Source organism: Sciurus carolinensis, chromosome 1 (genome assembly GCF_902686445.1).
Source record: "Sciurus carolinensis chromosome 1, mSciCar1.2, whole genome shotgun sequence".
NCBI classification, from domain to species: domain Eukaryota; kingdom Metazoa; phylum Chordata; class Mammalia; order Rodentia; family Sciuridae; genus Sciurus; species Sciurus carolinensis.
In genome coordinates, this window is record NC_062213.1 from 27,167,872 (window position 1) to 27,186,357 (window position 18,486).

General features: G+C 33.5%; 1 protein-coding gene across 1 annotated transcript in view; it reads left to right on the forward strand.

Annotated features, from left to right (window-relative positions):
• Csmd3 (CUB and Sushi multiple domains 3) overlaps nucleotides 1-18,486 on the forward strand; it is a 1,190,022-nt gene that overhangs the window by 493,852 nt on the left and 677,684 nt on the right. The window contains 1 exon segment of the mRNA XM_047516388.1: nucleotides 7,811-7,935. Coding sequence (XP_047372344.1) covers nucleotides 7,811-7,935 — 125 coding nt within the window.

Consider the following 18,486-nt stretch of genomic DNA (forward strand, 5'->3'; position numbering starts at 1 on the left):
CAGTCTATGTCTTTTGATTATTGTGTTTAGGCCATTAACATTCAGGGTCATTATTGTGATTTGTATTCCTGGGCATTTTGGCTTATTTTTGTTTTTAAACTTGACTTGGTTTCTCCTTTATTGGCTTTTCCTTTAGGGTAGTTCCTCCCTTTGCTGACTTGTATTGTTGTTTTTCACTTCCTCCTCATGAAATATTTTGCTGAGAATGTTCTGTAGTGCAGGCTTTCTATTTGTAAATTCTTTTAGCTTTTGTTTATTGTGGAAAGATTTTATTGCATAGTCAATTCAGAAGGTTAGTTTTGCTGGATTCTTGGTTAGCATCCATGTTCTTTCAGAGCTTGAAATATATTGTTCCAGGCCCTTCTTACTTTTAGAGTCTGGGCTGAGAAATCTGCTGATATCATTATTGGTTTCCCCTTATATGTAATATTATGCTTTTCTCTTGCAGCCTTTAAAATCCTATCTTTATCTTATATGTGAAGTATTTTCATTATAATGTGCCTTGATGTGGATCTGTTGTAATATTGTGTACCTGGTATTCTGTAAACCTCTTATATTTGATTTTCCATTTCATTTTTCAGGTTTGGGAAATTTTCTGATATTACTTCATTGAACAGGTTGTCATTCCTTTGGTTTGTATCTCTGTGCCTTCCTCAATCCCAATAATTCTTAAATTTGGTCTTTTCATGACATCCCATAATTTGTGGAGGTTCCATTCATGACTTCGTGACATCTTCTCAGTTTGTTCAACTTTGTTTTCAAGATTAAATATTTTGTCTTCATTATCTGAGATTCTGTCTTCCATAAGATCTATTCTGTTGGTGATGCTTTCTATTGAGTTTTTAATTTGTTTTATTGTTTCTTTCAAGTATTTCTGTTTTGTTTTGTTTTGTTTTGTTTTGTTTTCAGAATCTCTATCTCTTATTGAAGTGTTATTTTGCTTCCTGCATTTGCTCTTTTAACTGTTTACTGGAATGATCATGCATTGACTGCATTTGCTCTCTTATCTTGTCTTTCGCCTCACGGATCATTTTAATTATGCAGATTCTAAACTCTTTTTCTGTCGTTTCTACTGCCATGCTGTCATTGGATTTTTTCACAATAGCATCTTGTTTTGTTAGGGACAGTTTCTTCCCCCATTTTTTCTTATTGTTTCTATATATTCCCCTCTTGCAGTGAACGTCATAGGTACTGAAGGTTCCCCCCTGAAGGCTTATTATGACCCTGCAATTTTCCAGTACCTCTCCTTTGAAGGGGAGATCAATACCAGACCACCCAATACAGAGAAAACGCAGACCTGAACAGATAGCCCCTATAAAGACTTTAATATTATTGTAATAAATAGGATGAGTTTGATTATTATTTACAGTATTTCTAGTTGTGAAGGAAGAGGATGGGGAAGTGTGTAGGATGTAAGTGAGTAAATCGAGATACCTGTCAAAGGTCCTCCAGTCTCCTGTAGGTGTCTCAGGAAGGGAGCCACCCTTCCAATGATGATGGCCATGCCCTCAGGAATAATTCAAAATGCCTACACCAGCTTCCAAAGAAGCTGGGGAGCCCCAGTAAGGGTGTGCTGAGTCAGCACAGGGGACAGGCGCTATGTCCCTCTGTGGTGGGTGGGCAACCAGCGACTGTCTGCGGTGTGGGGGCAAACTGGAAGATTGTATTTAGCTGGACAGGACAGACATCCAGCTGGTGTCAGAGAAATTACAGTGGATACAGCTTACTTTCCTTTATTCGCTTCACTATAACTAAATACTTTCCTAGAAAATATTTATGCACACAAATTTAATGAAACTTACACAGTTGTGTTGGCAAGCAAGGTCATCTACAGGAACCACAGAGGTTCTTGATCACCAGTTTTTTGTGATTACACTAGAAGGATTTCAAGCAACTTGCTCAAAGTAGCAGGCATAATTTTATTAGAAGAGATAGAAACAGGAAAGAAGGGACCATTTCCAAAGGAGAAAAGGAGAGAGTGGATCCCTTCAGAGTGAAGAGGAATGATCCACCTCTCCTGCACTTCTGTTTTATTGGGGATTCCAGGGAGATTTTCAGAGTCCTGCTCAGATTTGCCTCTTGACTTTTGACTGAAGGCAGGATTACATCAGACTTTCAAGTGCCCACTGTGCATAGTCTTACCCCATGGAGGGGAGATTTTAATATTATGACATGCTAAAGATTCACAGCAACTTTGAATCACTTTGACTTCCTGACCAGTTCTTATTGGAATTTGTCCCTTAGAGATTTTATAGTTGGAGGACTTTGCTTCTAATTGGCCTAAATCCCTGAGTCCTAGAATCTCGTCCATGTGAAGGTCACAAAAGTCCCCCCTTCAGGAGAACTTTTGTTCTTCTTATCAGCAGGGAAGAGCTTTATGGCCCTGCATTTCCCCTGCAGATAACAGGTTTTTCCTGAGGAATGTAGCATATCCTACTGACTTAAGTCAGTCAACACCAGAGTAGCCGCACACAAATTGCCCTTCAAAAGAGAGCATGTGGGGGTCAGCACATTAGGCCCAATTAATAGAACCATCCCTCAAACTCATGTTTCCACCACTCATGTCTGTTGGCCACCCACTGGTGGTAGTTATCCGTAAGTTTGACTCAAATCCTAAAGCAGTTCATAAATTGAAAATACAGTGAATTTGTTCAAAATATCCATTCTATGATTTTTGTGCTTCAGTTTTACTGAGAAAATAGTTCATTCTGTTGATTTGTGCCCTTTGTGTGTTGTTTTGCATTTTTATGAACTTTGCCTAAAATATGTTCAAGTGTAGCAGTAATCCTGGATGGAGATGATTTCAGAGTCCAAAATAAAATTTTGTCCAATAGTGGTGAAGAAATTAATGGTATTCACAATGGAAATAATTAGAAATCTTTAATGAATTAACAGTTTCAATTTTGCTTAAAGCAACTGTTAACACCTCATTAGAAATGTCCTGCTTCCATCATAGACTTTTTTAAAGCTTAAAACAGACCTAGAAAAAGTTTTAAATCAGAAAACAGTCATGGATCATGCCCAAAATGTCATATATGATGCTTTTAAATGTCATTGAATAAGTTAACCTAATGTAAAATATTGAAGTAGAAAATTGCCCTCCCATCAAATCAAAAGACTCCTGTCCTCCTACTTTCTTTTTCTGTGCACTGTTCCTCTCTCAGTGTTTCCAGTTTAAGCTAAACTCCCATATCACTGTAGCAAATATTCTACCAGGCTGTTTTCTTGCTATGGATACAATAAAGAAACCACTTGATTCTAAGTGGAGAAATTAGGAAAAGCATAAAACCAAAAATTAGAAAAAAATCTTAATGATTAGGTACAAAAGGGAAAATGGGAAATCCTGAGACAGCAGACCTGGTAATGGTGTTTGGAATATAAGTTGTATATCAGGCATATATGCAAGGCAGAAAAAAAAAAAAAAAGGCAAATGCTATAAATGAGAAAAAATAAGTTTCCCACATCAGAGATTAGAAATAAATTGTGAAAATGAAATTTAAAAGTAAAGACAAATAGAGCAAATTATAAATACTCAAAATGACTATTAAAGGAAAGAACTTTTAGACTTTCAGGACTTCCTTTTAACCTGACTGAGGGAAATAATTAAGTGTCTGACATATGTTAGGCACTGTATACTTTATAAATGATACTTCATTACATTATCACAACAGATGAGAACGTTGAGGTTCACAAGATAGTTATTTTCCCAAAAGTTGGTATAGGACAGAATTTGGGATTTGAAAAATCTCTCTGAGTTTGTAATCTAAATTGTGAACTAGTATGCTACTTCATTCCACTCTAAACTACTTCTCCTAATTTGGTAAGTGGAGACAAAAACAAGTTGAAATTGCTCATTTTTAGCAGGAGGGGACAAAATATAGAATCTTTAGATATCATATCTAGTCCTTGATACTAGTCTTTAATGTGGTAGCTATTTTAGTCAGCTTTTTCACTACTGTGATCAAAAGAGTTCAAAAGAACAGTTTTAGAGAAGGAAAATTTTATTAGGCGCACATGGTTTCAGAGGTCTCAGTCTATAGGTGACTCACTCTGTTGCTCTGGGCCTGAGGTGAGGCAGAACATTACCACAGAGGAGTGTGGTGGAGCAAAGCAGCTCAGGACAGAACCAGGGAGCAGACAGAATTTTCTTACTAAGGACAAAATATATACCCAAAGGCACGCCCTCAATAACACTCTTACTCTAACTACACTCTACCTATCTATAGTCACAACCCAGTTAATCCCTATCAGGGGATTGAAGCACAGATTAGGTTAAAACTCTTATAACCTAACCATTTTACTTCTAAACTTTCTTGTATTGTTTCACTTGTGAGCTTTTGGGGAACCACTCATATCTAAGTCAGTTTGGTATTTGTTATTGCCTGTCTCCAGATAATTTCCTACAATCCCAAGACAAAAGTTCAAATTCTTAAACATGATGACATTCCTTTTAGCCTGAGGAGCCTGGTTAAAATTACCACATCAGACCTGACCCCTGTCCAGATCCTGTTCTAGGTCTTCTTCCCTCACTCCCAATATTTTTTTTTTTTTTTTTTTTTTTTCCGGTACTGGGGATTGAACTCAGGGCCTTGTGCTTGCAGACAAGCACTCTACCAGCTGAGCTATCTCCCCAGCCCTCACCCCCAATATTTTATCATCATTTATTGATAATCACTACCTTCCTACTATAGTTGCCATCATATCATCTTCATGAGAGCTCAAATTTTTGTAATAGCTTGCTAGCCAAACTCCCTGATTTTAACTTTGCCCCCTTAAATTATATTCCTTATCTCGACGCCAATGGTATTACTTTAAAACATAAAGTAACATAGTATCATTTACTTGGCTCACAGTCCTTTAATAATGGTACAACTCTCTTAGAATAAAGGTTAAAATTTTTATCATAACCTACAAAGTTGTAACCCATCTGTCTGAACCCCTACTTGCTTCCTTGACTAAGTTTCATACACATTTCTCCTTCATTTGCTATGCTCTAATCACATTAAATTAGTTGCTGTTTCTTGAACACAGAAAATAAGATAGATAACAGAAGGTGGATGCTTAGGACTTACAAGAAATTTAAATAGGCTTGATAACTTCTTAGCCTGACCTAAGAATATTTTGTTAAACTATAGAATAAATATATAACTGAATGCATTAGACTACATTAAACAGATGTTAGTAAACAATGTATCTGCAAGGAATGACATTTATTCATATATATAAACTATATTCTATGGAATATTTGAAAGTGCCTGGAATATTTCCACTGGTATGGAAGAGACAATAAGTCTATTATACAATGCCTCATATATTATATAGGAAAATAACATGGAAGAGGATTATGGATTGAAACATAATTGTATTTTACAGAGTGGGTCAAGGATGACCTTATGAATTAGATTACATGTGAGAAGAAAGCAGAACAGATAAGAATATGAGATATACAGAATCCTAAAGAAAGGACTTTCTGGACTGATAAAAACAGTAAATAGGAAGACCCTAAGGCAGGTGCATGCTTAATATGTTTAAGCCATAGCAAGGAACAGGTTGGTTAAAGAATAGAGATGAAAGGAGACAGCTTAGGAAATGAGTTCTGAAAATTATCAAGGGACAAATCACAGGGACAATTGTAAAGGCACTCCTTTTATTCTGAGTGAAATAAGGAAACACTGAAAGATATGAAGTAGAGAGTGACCTAACAAACTAATTTTTAAACATTGCTCTGGATATGATTTTGCTACAGATTATAGGAAGTCAAGAACAGAAACAAACAAAAAAAAAATAGTAAAATGGACTATTTCAGCAATACAGATGAACACAATGGTGGTTCAGTTCAGGCTCATGATTCTAGAGGTGAGCATTTGATTCTGGACACTGAAAATGTCACCAACAGGAATTACTTGAAAGAATAGATGTAAATATAAGAGAAAAAGATGAGGTAAGATAAATATGTGAGGTAATGCATATACTAGTTAGCTATATTTAACCATTTCATAATATAGAAATATTTCAAAACATCATGATATGCATACATGATAAACACACTTTTATACAATTTCAAGATTTTACACTTTAGTAACTAGATAACAAATTTTCTGCTTACTGAGATAGGGGAAGCAAGAAATGGAAGAGAACTGACCATTTTATAAATTTGTAAGATTGAACTGTAAGGTAGTAAAAATAAAGTTTGAAGTCACTAAGAGATTCAAAAAGATCTTGGTTATAGAGATGTTTCTTTCATGATAATTCCTTGAGTTGTATATTTTTGTGCACTTTTCTGAATGTCTTACATTTGAAATAAAGTAGCATTTTAAAAAGAAAGAGGGAAAAATAATAGTTCCTGAGGAGACTGGATTTTAGGACCTATAGATTTTTTTCCCTGTGTTAAACCCTGTGTCTTTTGCCATGCCATTTTTTAAATTTAGGTCTCTTGTGTTCTTTAATCTTTACCAGAGACATGCAAACTTATTCTAAAAAGTGCCACATATTATATATCACATAGTTTTTGAGTTCTAGAGTCACCACTACAGCTACTCGACTCTGTCATTACAAATATGACAACATGTAAATGAAAGAATGTAGCCATGGTTCCAATAAACTCTACATATGAACATTGAAATTTGAATTTAATATAATTTTTACATTAAAAATATTATTTTTATAATATCATTTCAACTATTTTTAGGGGCTAAAAAGTCAATGGAAATGATTTGACTTGCAGGAAATAGTTTATAACCCTTAGCCTAGACTATTTGACTTGTATTCTTACTGTAATTACTTTTCATTATAAGTAATCCTTCCAGAGATATCTTCTTATAAGAAAAATGTGATCATATATTCCCCTTACACAAGTAGCTCTGGAAGCTGAACAGAAACTGTTCAGGCATGGGCTGAGCAAGAAGGTAGAAATAAAGTTTTCCAAGAAGAGGTAGCAGAGAGAACAAGGCAAAGGCAGATAGAAAAGATCATGGAATGCACAGAGATAGTTAGGCAGGAGAGATGCTGATCATATGTGGCCCTGAGTGAGAGAGAAGGTGGAGAAGTTGGGGACTTACTGTTGGAGGGCTTTTATTCCTATATTAAAGAACCAAGTTCTTATTTTTTACCAATGAGTTATTATTTAAGGATATTAGGAAAGAAAATATATGGTCAGTTTTTCATTGTAAAATACATATTCTTTACCTTTAGCAATTAGATTTTTTTAAAAGGAATTTCAGCAGTTTCATGTTCAGTGGAAGGAGAAATAAAATCCAAATTGCTATAGGTTAAATAATAAATGGTGGGACAATTTTAAATCAACAAATGTAGCTAGCATGAGATCTATCTGAGAAATAGCACACACATCCATAAATACATACATATGTGCAAACACATGGACGTTTAAAGTCATGCCTAATACCTATACATGTAACTATGTTCTAGAAAAGCACTGTGATATGGTATGAACCTGATACTTGGTATTCAAATCAGTGTTCACTTTTTGTTCTCATTTACCACCTAGTTAGGATGATAAATTTAGTCAATTATTTACCCATAGTTTTCACAACCAATAACAAGACAATTAAATTTGATAATAGCTTTAAATTCCTACAATTCCTTCCAATATGTGCATTTATTGACTACTTTAGATTCATCTATTGGTGACTTTTATTATACATTTGTATGCCTTATTTCCACATTTAGATACTTCTTGAGTCTAAATCACAGTTAGATACTTCTTGCCCCCATGGCACATATTTTACCTATTGGATGTTGCCAGTTGTTATATCCTTGTAATCATATTTTTGAATACTTTGTTCTATTTTAGCCTTGGATCAACGGTTCAGTTCTCTTGTGATGAAGATTATGTTCTTCAGGGGGCAAAGAGCATCACCTGTCAACGGATAGCCGAAGTTTTTGCTGCTTGGAGTGACCACAGGCCTGTTTGTAAAGGTAAAGAAAAGCTTTAAAATAAAAATTACTCTTGGAATATATTGTAATAATTTTAAATTGTTTCATGCATATAAATGGCAGTTAAATCTTTTAGTCATAATCTTTAAGGATTCATTTAGTTCATGTATTCAACAGTTTTTTTTTTTTTTAATTGAAAATCTATACGGTTTTCACTGTGCTAGGTTCACAAGGAATTTTCATTCTAATAACCATACAATAGACAGGGGTATAGTGTAATAGAAGACACCAGAAATTTTTTGACTTTTTTTAAAAAAACTCATGATTAACCTCCCTATATAAGCATTGATATGAACTTTTTTAAAACCATAACTCCATTTCCACTTGTAGAATGTATCGTTTTAATTGCTGATTTGCTCAGTGGTGGTGGTTTTGGTAGCAGTGGAAGTACAATGCAGCTCAAATTATTTTCTTTCTTTCTTTCTTTTTTTTTTTTGGAGTTGGGGAGTAGAACCCAGGGTCTTGAATATGGTAGGTAAGCTGTCTACAACTGAGCTATATTTCCAGTCCCAGAGCTCAGGTTCTATTGTTAGTTGAATTAAACTAAGACAAAGAAATGACTACTCTGATTTTATATATCGCCAGTAATTAAGACAATGTATGTGTATTTAATGCAAGAAACTGACTCAGGACAAACTTGGCTCAGATAATTTTTAAATATAAAGAAAAATATTATGAAAAGGAAGTAAAATATTTTACACTTGGTTGAAAAGAGGAAGAAGATGAAAAGGGCTAAAATAACCAGCTTAGGGTACCTTTCAATTTTGTTCGATTTTTTAAAATAGGAATTCAAATATATTAAGATATATTCATTTCATATGACTTTGAGTTTCAATAAGGAGTTCACAGTGAAAAACAATACCTGATCATAGGTCACCATGTTTAGTTATAGTATTAATAACATCATTTTCAGACATAAAAAAAAAAACTAATATGCCAATATCATTAGACATAAGCCTCAAGGCTTACAGAATTGTACATTGAGGTCAAACTGATTCCCAGTAGCAAGGACTTGTAATCCCTGCCAGAAGAATTAAAAGCTACTTATCAGTTTTAAAGACCAGTCACTGACTTGTGACAGACATAGAAATAGCTATGATTTCATTGAGACAAGTTATAAATATAATTAAACAGTGTCATACCTTTTCTCAGCTTCTTTATTATTACACTCTTTTCCCACCTTCTGACTGCCTCTTTGCCATCTGGTCCACTTGCTCATTTTCCTCTGTTTTAAAATCTAACTGCTGACCATGAAAACCTACTCTCCCCACCTCACTCCTTTGTCCTAGCTCCCACTCGCAACACAGTTCTTCAAACAAAATATTTCCATATAAATTAATTGAAGTCCCTTCTTTCTAAACTTTAGGAAGCTGCATTTGGAAATGATCCCCTCAGCATTCTCAGCTTCTTGTTTCTTATGGTGATTGTGGTTATTTTTAATAGTGGCATTTCTGTATTTTTTAGTGCCTTAGTACTCAAGATTCCTTTAGCTCTTCTCCATCAGGGAACAATTCATTCAGTCACCACACCCTATAAATTCTTCACAGATAGGATGAGGATGATGTCAGGGAAATAGTGAAGGGGCAGATGTGTTTACTATAAAGGGAAAAAGAATGTTTCAGGACTGACTGGTTGTAGAGGGAGAAAATGACAAATAGTAATAGTGATGTCAAGACATAAATGAATAGAAGAATCTTGTGCTGTTAATAAATATGAAGGAACCGAAAGGTGGAGCTGTTTGGAGAGAGTATCCACAGTTACCAAAATATTTTCATCATTTGCACCATTTTTAAACACTATTTGCCAGGCATTATGGTAACCACGACATATATTTTATCTCATTTAATCCTCAAAAGAAATTGAAGGAGGCAGTATCATCTTCATTTTGGAAATGAGGAAAGTAAGGCACAGAGAAATCCAAACTTGCGAACTCAAATGGCTAGAAAATGGCAAAGTTTTTTAAAAAAAGACTTTTAATAAAATGAAAAGAAGCCAAGCAGTGAGAATAAAGAGAGAATTCTCAGGTTCAAGTGAAAGTTTATTGTCATATGTAGATGTTTTTCATTACCATTCTCATTTCTAAAGACTTACAAAATGACATGTATAGCAACATTAAAAATAAATTGTGATAGTAAAGTTGGAATGATGAAAAGACAAGATGAACTAGTTACATGATCTTAAAATTTATACACAATTGTGTAAACAACTTTTAAGAAGAGTTTCTACAGTTATTTCATACTAGACAAATATGCCAAAAACATACAATGGAGAAAAGATAGCCTGTTCAACAAATGGTGCTAGGAAACTGGAAATCCATATGCAGAAAAATGAAATTAAACCCCTGTCTCTCACCCTGCACAAAACTCAACTCAAAATGGATCAAGGGCCTTGGAATCAGACCAGAGACCCTGCACCTTATAGAAGAAAAAGTACGTCCAAATTTTCATCATGTCAACTTAGGATAGATTTCCTTAAAGTGACTCCCAAAGTACAAGAAATAAAAGCAGGAATCAATAATTGGGATAGATTCAAACTAAAAAAGCTTTTTCTCAGCAAAGGAAAGAATCAACAATGTGAAGAGAGAGCTTACAGAGTGGGAGAAAATATTTGCCACACATACTTCAGATAGAGCACTAATCTCCAGAATCTATAAAGAACTCAAAAAACTCAAAACCAAAAATAAAAGAACCCAATCAACAAATGGGCTAAGGAAATGAGCAGACACTTCCCAGAAGAGGATCTACAAGCAATCAATAGATATATGGGAAAAAAACTCACATCTCTAGTAATAAGAGAAATGTAAATTGAAACTACCCTAAGATTTCATCTCACCCCAATTAGAATGTCTATTATCAAGAATAGAAGCAACAATAGGTGTTGGCAAGGATGTGGTGAAAAAGGTACACTCATAAATTCCTGGTGGGGTTGCAAATTAGTGCAGCCACTCCAGAAAGCAGTATTCACATTCCTTTGAAAACTTGAATGGACTCACCATTTGACCCAGCTATCCCACTCCTTGGCCTATACCCAAAGGGCTTAAAATCAACATACTACAGTGATGCAGCTACATCAATGTTTAGAGCAGCTCAATTCACAATAGCTAGATTGCGGAACCAACCTAGATGCCCTTCAATAGATGAGTGGATAAAGAAACTGTGGTATGTACACACAATGGAATATTATTTAGCCATGAAGAAGAATAAAATTATGGCATTTGTAGGTGAATGGATGGAATTGAAGAATATTGTGCTAAGTGAAATAAGCCAATATCAAAAAACCAAAGACCAAATGATCTCTCTGATAAGTGAATGATGATATGTAATGGGGGGTGGGAGGGAGGCAAGAATGGAGGAAGGAAAGATTGTATAGAGAAAAATGAGGAACAGGAAGGTGGGGGGAAGGAAAAATAGTAGAATGAGACAAACATTACCCTATGTATGTGTATGATTATGCAAATGGTGTGACTTACTTCATGTACAGAGAAATGATAGTTGTACCCCATATGTGTGCAATGAATCCAAATAAAAATGAATAAATAATAAATAATAATTAAATAAATAAATAAATATTATAGATGCAAACGGAAGGAAACATGACCAGTTTATATAAAAAATTGTTCATAAAATACAAATATAAAATGGCAAAAGAAAAGCTAACTTTTTGTCTTAAAAGCATAAAATAGTATCTACATGTTTATGTAATGAGCATTGAGTAAAATGTTTTGTAAGGGTTATTTTCATTACCATGGAAATTAATAGAACAATAAACTGCATAAGGCTGATTTCTTACACTGTTCTCTAATGAAAATGAAATTATATCTATCAAGTGAGATATAGTGAACATCATGGCTTCGAAATGATACATTCTAAGTATCCTATTTGGTGTTGCATAAATTAGACGTGTATATTTTGGTAGAGAAAAGAATGTGAAAATAGATGATATATTCAAGTAAAGGAGATTAATGTTAATGCAGGAACCAAATCTCATACAAGAAACTAGCCAGATCATGAAATTAAGATCTATATAAAGTAAGAGTATAAACCATTTTTTTCATTCAAGATTCTAATTTTGATAAAAAAGATGGAATCATATTTGTGATTATAAATTGTTCAAAGGCAGAATAATGTGCGACATTATATTATTATTTTTCATAAAACTATATGGCATAAAGGGTAGCTCTGTACTGACTTCTGTACTGATTGCAAATTCAAGAATTGCTTATGGAATGTTAACATACAATTGTTTTTCTGATTCCAAGATAGATGGTGGTGTAGTATACATCTCTGTATGTGTTCATTCAATAGTGATTAGCTGGGAGATATAAAAGTGAAATGTTCAAGGTTCACATTTTTATATGAGTAATGAATATTTTGATACGATTTCATCTAAATTTACATCATTTCTTCAGATATTAATCACATGTCTATTGCTTTATTTGCTCATTTTTTGCAAAGTACATATATGTATGGTTTAGAAAATACATTTTGCTTGTAGATATCACTGTGGTGCAGGAAACAGTAATGAAGGGAACATGCTTAATAAGTCATTGAAGTTTTAAAATGACTATCCACTGTGAGTCTGAACAAAAAATAGTTCTCATGTCTCAGGGATGCTTGGACAGAATAAATATGGATTTTTTCCAGGGAACAGCATAAATATCAGTATCAGTGTATTGCACATTTTGAGAGATTATTAATATAGCTGCTCTCTATGTTTTGCATGGATGAGAAATCAAAAAATGGTGATTTTTAAAGGGATCAAAAGTTCACACAGACAGCAAATTATAAATTAAAAGTAAAGAAAAAACTCAGAAGTTAAGATTAATTGATTTTACACAAATCAAAAACTAATTTTTATCCCCTAAATGGGATATGTATACAAAATGTTTGCCAGTTTATAGCTATGGAGAAAATTGTTCCTTTGTTAGAAATGCAGGAGATATCCAAAAATTGGAGCTTACACAAATAAGCAACTTACATCTTAATTATTATACAGAAAGCTCATTTTAAACCTTCTTGATGTTTAATAAAGCAGTGCTTTGACAGGAAAATTGATAATTCTTAACTTTGAAACATTTGAGAGAGTTAATAATGTCAGACTAAACAAATAATTTTTGCAAATTTTCAATCATATTTATGTATATGGTCCCAAATAACAAAGTTTTTTCTCAAGACACCAGGGACTGAACCACTCATGGTAATAGTGGAATGGGTAATTAAAGGAGACTAGAAAAAAAGACAAGGAATACTGGAAACTGGGGTAAAAGTCTTGGAGTCACTTTTTAATTCCTTTATTCACTCATTAAATTATTTATTCTTTTATTGATATATTGATAAATTTATTCATTCAGCATTCATTTATCAACTTAAGTATGAAAGATTAAATACTATATGTGATATTCTGTATGGAATGTTTTTAAAAATTATTTTGTATTGCTTTACAAAACATAAGCTCCAAATGCTGTAATATATAGTGGAAAGCCTTTCGTATACAAGATAGTTTCAATTCTTAGAAAAATTCAAATGAGGAAGGTTATTTATATATTTGGAGATCATGGATCATTAAAATGGAGGGAATAATGGGCAGAACTTTGGAATTACTTTGTATATCATCAAGGAAGTTGAATGCAGAAGTATAACAAATACAGAGATTATATTGTGAGCAAAATCACAATGTGAATAACATATAGGAAATTGGTTGCGGGAGAATGGCATTACAATTTGGTTGCTTATGTGGAAGTGTGTAGAATGAGAGAAGATTAGAAAAGTTTCATATCTCCTCCTGTGAAATGTACCTGGAAGCATCCTAGTGTCCCATTCCCATCCAACAATTCCAATACTTCAACTATGTTAAGTCTTTCATTTGGACTACAATTTTTCCTACATATGACTGACAAATGAATCCTATCAAAATCTTGCATTAAGTCCCTAAAATGTTCAATGACTCCATTTGTTTCCACTTTGTTCTGTAAGCCAGTAAAAGGAAACAGTCAAGAATACAAAGTCAAGCATCACGCTAGGCCAGTTCAATTTCACAATTTTGAATAATGTACCTAATTATTACAATGATTGTATTTTATGTATAAAAAGGGTATTATATAAGTACCCCTACATCATAGGGGGTTAAAAATTTCTGAAGGATGAAATGAGGCAATCCATTTAAAGCACTAGTATACAGCTTGGAACACAACAGACACTTAAAAAATAGAGATGGTGTGGTGGTTGTGGTGTTCCTGTGGTTGCTGCTAATGATTGCTCATTCTTTTGATTTCCAAAATCATCCATGATTTCTCTCCATCTAAATTTGTTTCTTTAACTATAAGCAGAAATTCATCTTGATACTAAACGGAATCACCCCTTCAATTTTCATTTGTCTGATCTGATCTGTTCTTGAGCAACTGCTCTAATAACCATATTCTGCTTACCTCTCAAGGTCTTGCTCAATTTTCACTTCCTCCAAAAATTCTTTCCTGTTTCTATTATCATTTATAACCTCCTTCTTTAAATTACTTTACATTTACTGTCTTTACCACACAACTTAGCATTTCCTTTTGGCAATGTTCCCTAGTCATTTCATGGGCAGTAAAATTACTTCTTCAACCAAAAAGCACTCCTGAAGGAACAAAATAATCAACTCTTCTAAAGTACTCCAGTTTTGAATAGATCTGTGTCAGCCATTGCCAGGAAGAGGGCAATTATCAATGAATTTTTTCTATCCATTGTCTTTGATTCAATAAAAAAACGAAATGAATTTCAATTAATTTTTTCATACACAAAGTAAAAAAATATCATTGCACAGGTTATGTGATAGAAAATTGCTATCCAAACCTAAGATCTTTATTAAACCAATATTTTAAACAGATTTTAGTGTGTTAAACTTTTCAAAATCTCTTCATATTTTTCAAGTTCCCTTTCTTATTTAATCTTATTTACAATGTTTAACTCAGTGACCATTACATTCAGATATTTGTACATATAATAGTTGATAACACATGTCAAATTGTTGTTGTGGTAAGATTTAATCAATTATAGCATACAGTTTAAGAAGATATGTGATCATTGCAAGGAAAGAAATTTGCCCTGGTACAATGCTTTCTGTGATACAAAAGCAATTACAAAATTTTGCCCAAGAGCAAACCAGAACCTGCTGGAATTTATCAACCAGAAACGTACATAGCAGGTGTTTTTCAGTACTTGCTGTTGATGTCTTCTTAGTTTCATGGAATAATGTTGCAGATGAACTGATGCATAATAAGGTTGATATTAGCAATTAATAAAGTGACATATGGTAAAGAAGGTAGACAGATGGTGTAGATATGGAAGTTTATCACACATATTTCTTGGTGGTCATTTTTTTCTAAAAGCAATACTTCAATATTTTATTTTATAATTTTGATTAACAAATAAACCTTACTATGCTCAACCAATTAACAGATTTTCATAAGCTGTTATTCATGGTACCTTATTGAAATTAATGGTGATTCATTTATAGACAACTTATTAGTATAAAATAGGTCATTTAAAATTTAAAATCTTCCTAACAATAAGTAGTTTTACATTTCAATGGTGTCCTTCTGGTAATTGCTTAGAAATACATTTCACTTGTCCTCCCTATCTTACTAATTATTAGAAAGCATGCAAATAATGAGTAAATAAATGTTTCTGTTTGGGTATGTATGGGAAAAAGTCTCAACTGATATCAAAGAGAACTTTCTATTCCAGTTTGGCTAACTTCTGATACAATGACCTTGTTCACTTGCTTAATCTTTCTTGTTCTGCTTACTTGTGAATCCATGAGGGTATATGCACAAGGTGATATCCATGGGCTCATTCCAGTTAAATTTTAGGTATTCTTAAGTACATTGTTATTGCTCTTCTGTGATGTTAGAACATGTTAAGGTTATTTTTAGTTCAATGTACATTTTTTACTTTTTCAGGCCTAGAATTTGTTTTAGTTCCTTGCACACAGGACCAATCACAATATTAAAAATGTTTTATAAGCATTTACTGACAAAATATTATAGTTTTCTGTAGCACTATTTTTTTGGTTTTTATTTTATAATTTATTTTGATTCACTGTAAACAAATAGGGTACAACTTGTTTCTCTGGTTGTACATGAAGTAGAGTCATACCATTTTTGTAATCATACATGTACATAGGGTAATGATGTTTGTCTCATTCTGTTATTTTTCCTCCCCCCCCGCCCCTCCCACCCTCTTTTTCCTCTATACAATCCATCCTTCCTCCATTCTTGCCTCCCTCTCACCCACCATTATGTATCATCATCCACTTATCAGAGAGATTATTTGTTTTTTTGTACTTGGCTTATCTCACTTAGCATGATATTGTCCAACTTCATCCATTTGCCTGCAAATGCCATAATTTTATTCTTCTTTATTCCTGAGTAATATTCCATTGTGTATATATACCACAGTTTCTTTATCCATTCTCTACTGAAGGGCATCTACGTTGGTTCCACAGTCTAGCTATTGTGAATTGAGCAGCTATGAACATTAATGTGGCTGCATCACTGTAGTATGCTGATTTTAAGTCCTTTGGGTATAGGCCAAGGAGTGGGATAGCTGGGTCAAATGGTGGGTCCATTCCAAGTTTTCAAAGGAATCTGAATACTGCTTTCTAGAGTGGCTGCACTAATTTGCAACCCACCAGCAATGTATGAGTGTACCTTTTTCACCACATCCTCGCCAACACCTGTTGTTGCCTGTATTCTTGATAATTGCCATTCTAATTAGGGTGAGATGGAATCTTGATTTGCATTTCTCTTATTACTAGATATGTTGAACATTTTTTCATATATCTGTTGATTGCTTGTAGTTCTTCTTTGAAGTGTCTGCTCATTTCCTTAGCCCATTTGTTGATTGGGTTATTTGTATTCTTGGTGTTAAGTTTTCGAGTTCTTTATAGATTCTGGAGATTAGTGCTCTATCTGAAGTATGTGTGGCAAATATTTTCTCCCACTCTGTAGGCTCTCTCTTCACACTGCTGATAGTTTCCTTTGCTGAGAAAAAGCATTTTAGTTTGAGTCCATCCCATTTATTGATACCTGCTTTTATTTCTTCTGCTTTGGGAGTCATGTTAAGGAAGTCTGATCCTAAGCCGACATGATGAAAATTTGGACGTACTTTTTCTTCTATAAGATGCAGGGCCTCTGGTCTGATTCCAAGGTCCTTGAGTTGTGTTTTGTGCAGGGTGAGAGACAGGGGTTTAGTTTCATTTTGCTTCATATGAATTTCCAGTTTTCCCAGCACCATTTGTTGAACAGGCTATCTTTTCTCCATTGTATGTTTTTGGCATCTTTGTCTAGTATGAGAAAACTGTATTCATTTGGGTTTGTCTCTGTGTCCTCTATTCTGTACCATTGATCTACCTGTCTATTTTGGTAGACCAAAAATGGCCAATACCATGCCATTTTTGTTACTATTGCTCTGTAGTATAGTTGAAGTTCTGGTATCATGATACCCCCTGTTTCACTCTTCCTGCTAAGGATTGTTTTAGCTATTCTGGGTCTCTTGTTTTTCCAAATGATTTTCATGATTGCTTGCTCTGTTTCTGTGAGGTAGGTCAATGGGATTTTAACTGGAATTGCATTGAATTTATATTTCACTTTTGGTAATATGGCCATTTTGACAATATTAATTCTGCCTATCCAAGAACATGGGAGATCTTTCCATCTTCTAAGGTTTTCTTTAATTTCTTTCTTTAGTGTTCTGCAGTTCTCATTGTGGAGGTCTTTTACATCTTTTGTTAGATTGATTATATATCAGTTTTTTAAAAAGACAAATGTTACATTTATTTAGTGCCAAAACTGTGATTATTGATCATCAAACTGGTTCTAAGTAATTTAGATTCTGTAGCTCTTTATATCTCATTTACCATAAAAATATAATCTCAAGGGAAAGACCTTTTATTTTCATGTTTTTCCTTACTATTAATATACCCTTATAATATGTTGATATTTGAGTATGCATATTTAGATAAGCAAAATTGCCTCTATGGTGATTCCTGAATTTGCTATACATTAACAAGTATGATTTGGAAAAATTTTCAATGTAAAATAAAGATTTTAATTATTAAAATCAATCAATGATAATTCTGTGAGGTTTGGGGGATAATAATAAACAGGTACATAAAATTTTTAACTTTTAACAAATATAGTTTGTAAAGCCTCAGAATTTGAAATTTAATAGGGAAAAAGTGAACTATGGTATGACAAGTGAGAAATAACTAATACAATTTTTAAAAAATAATGACCTGAATAAACACAATGGATGAGTTACTTAAGCTAAGCAACCAAGGACTGAAAAAGTTTGAGATGTGAAATATTAATGTGAGGAGACTCAAAAGGAAAACGTATGAATCATCACAGAAAATTCAAAATTTAGAAAAGAAACTACATAGTGTGTAGAAGGAAATATCAAATAATTCTTAAAATGAAATGACTGACTTTTTTGTATGTTTTCAGTGCATCTATAAAGTGCCTGAAAATTCTCTTGTGATGTAGAAAAAGTTTTT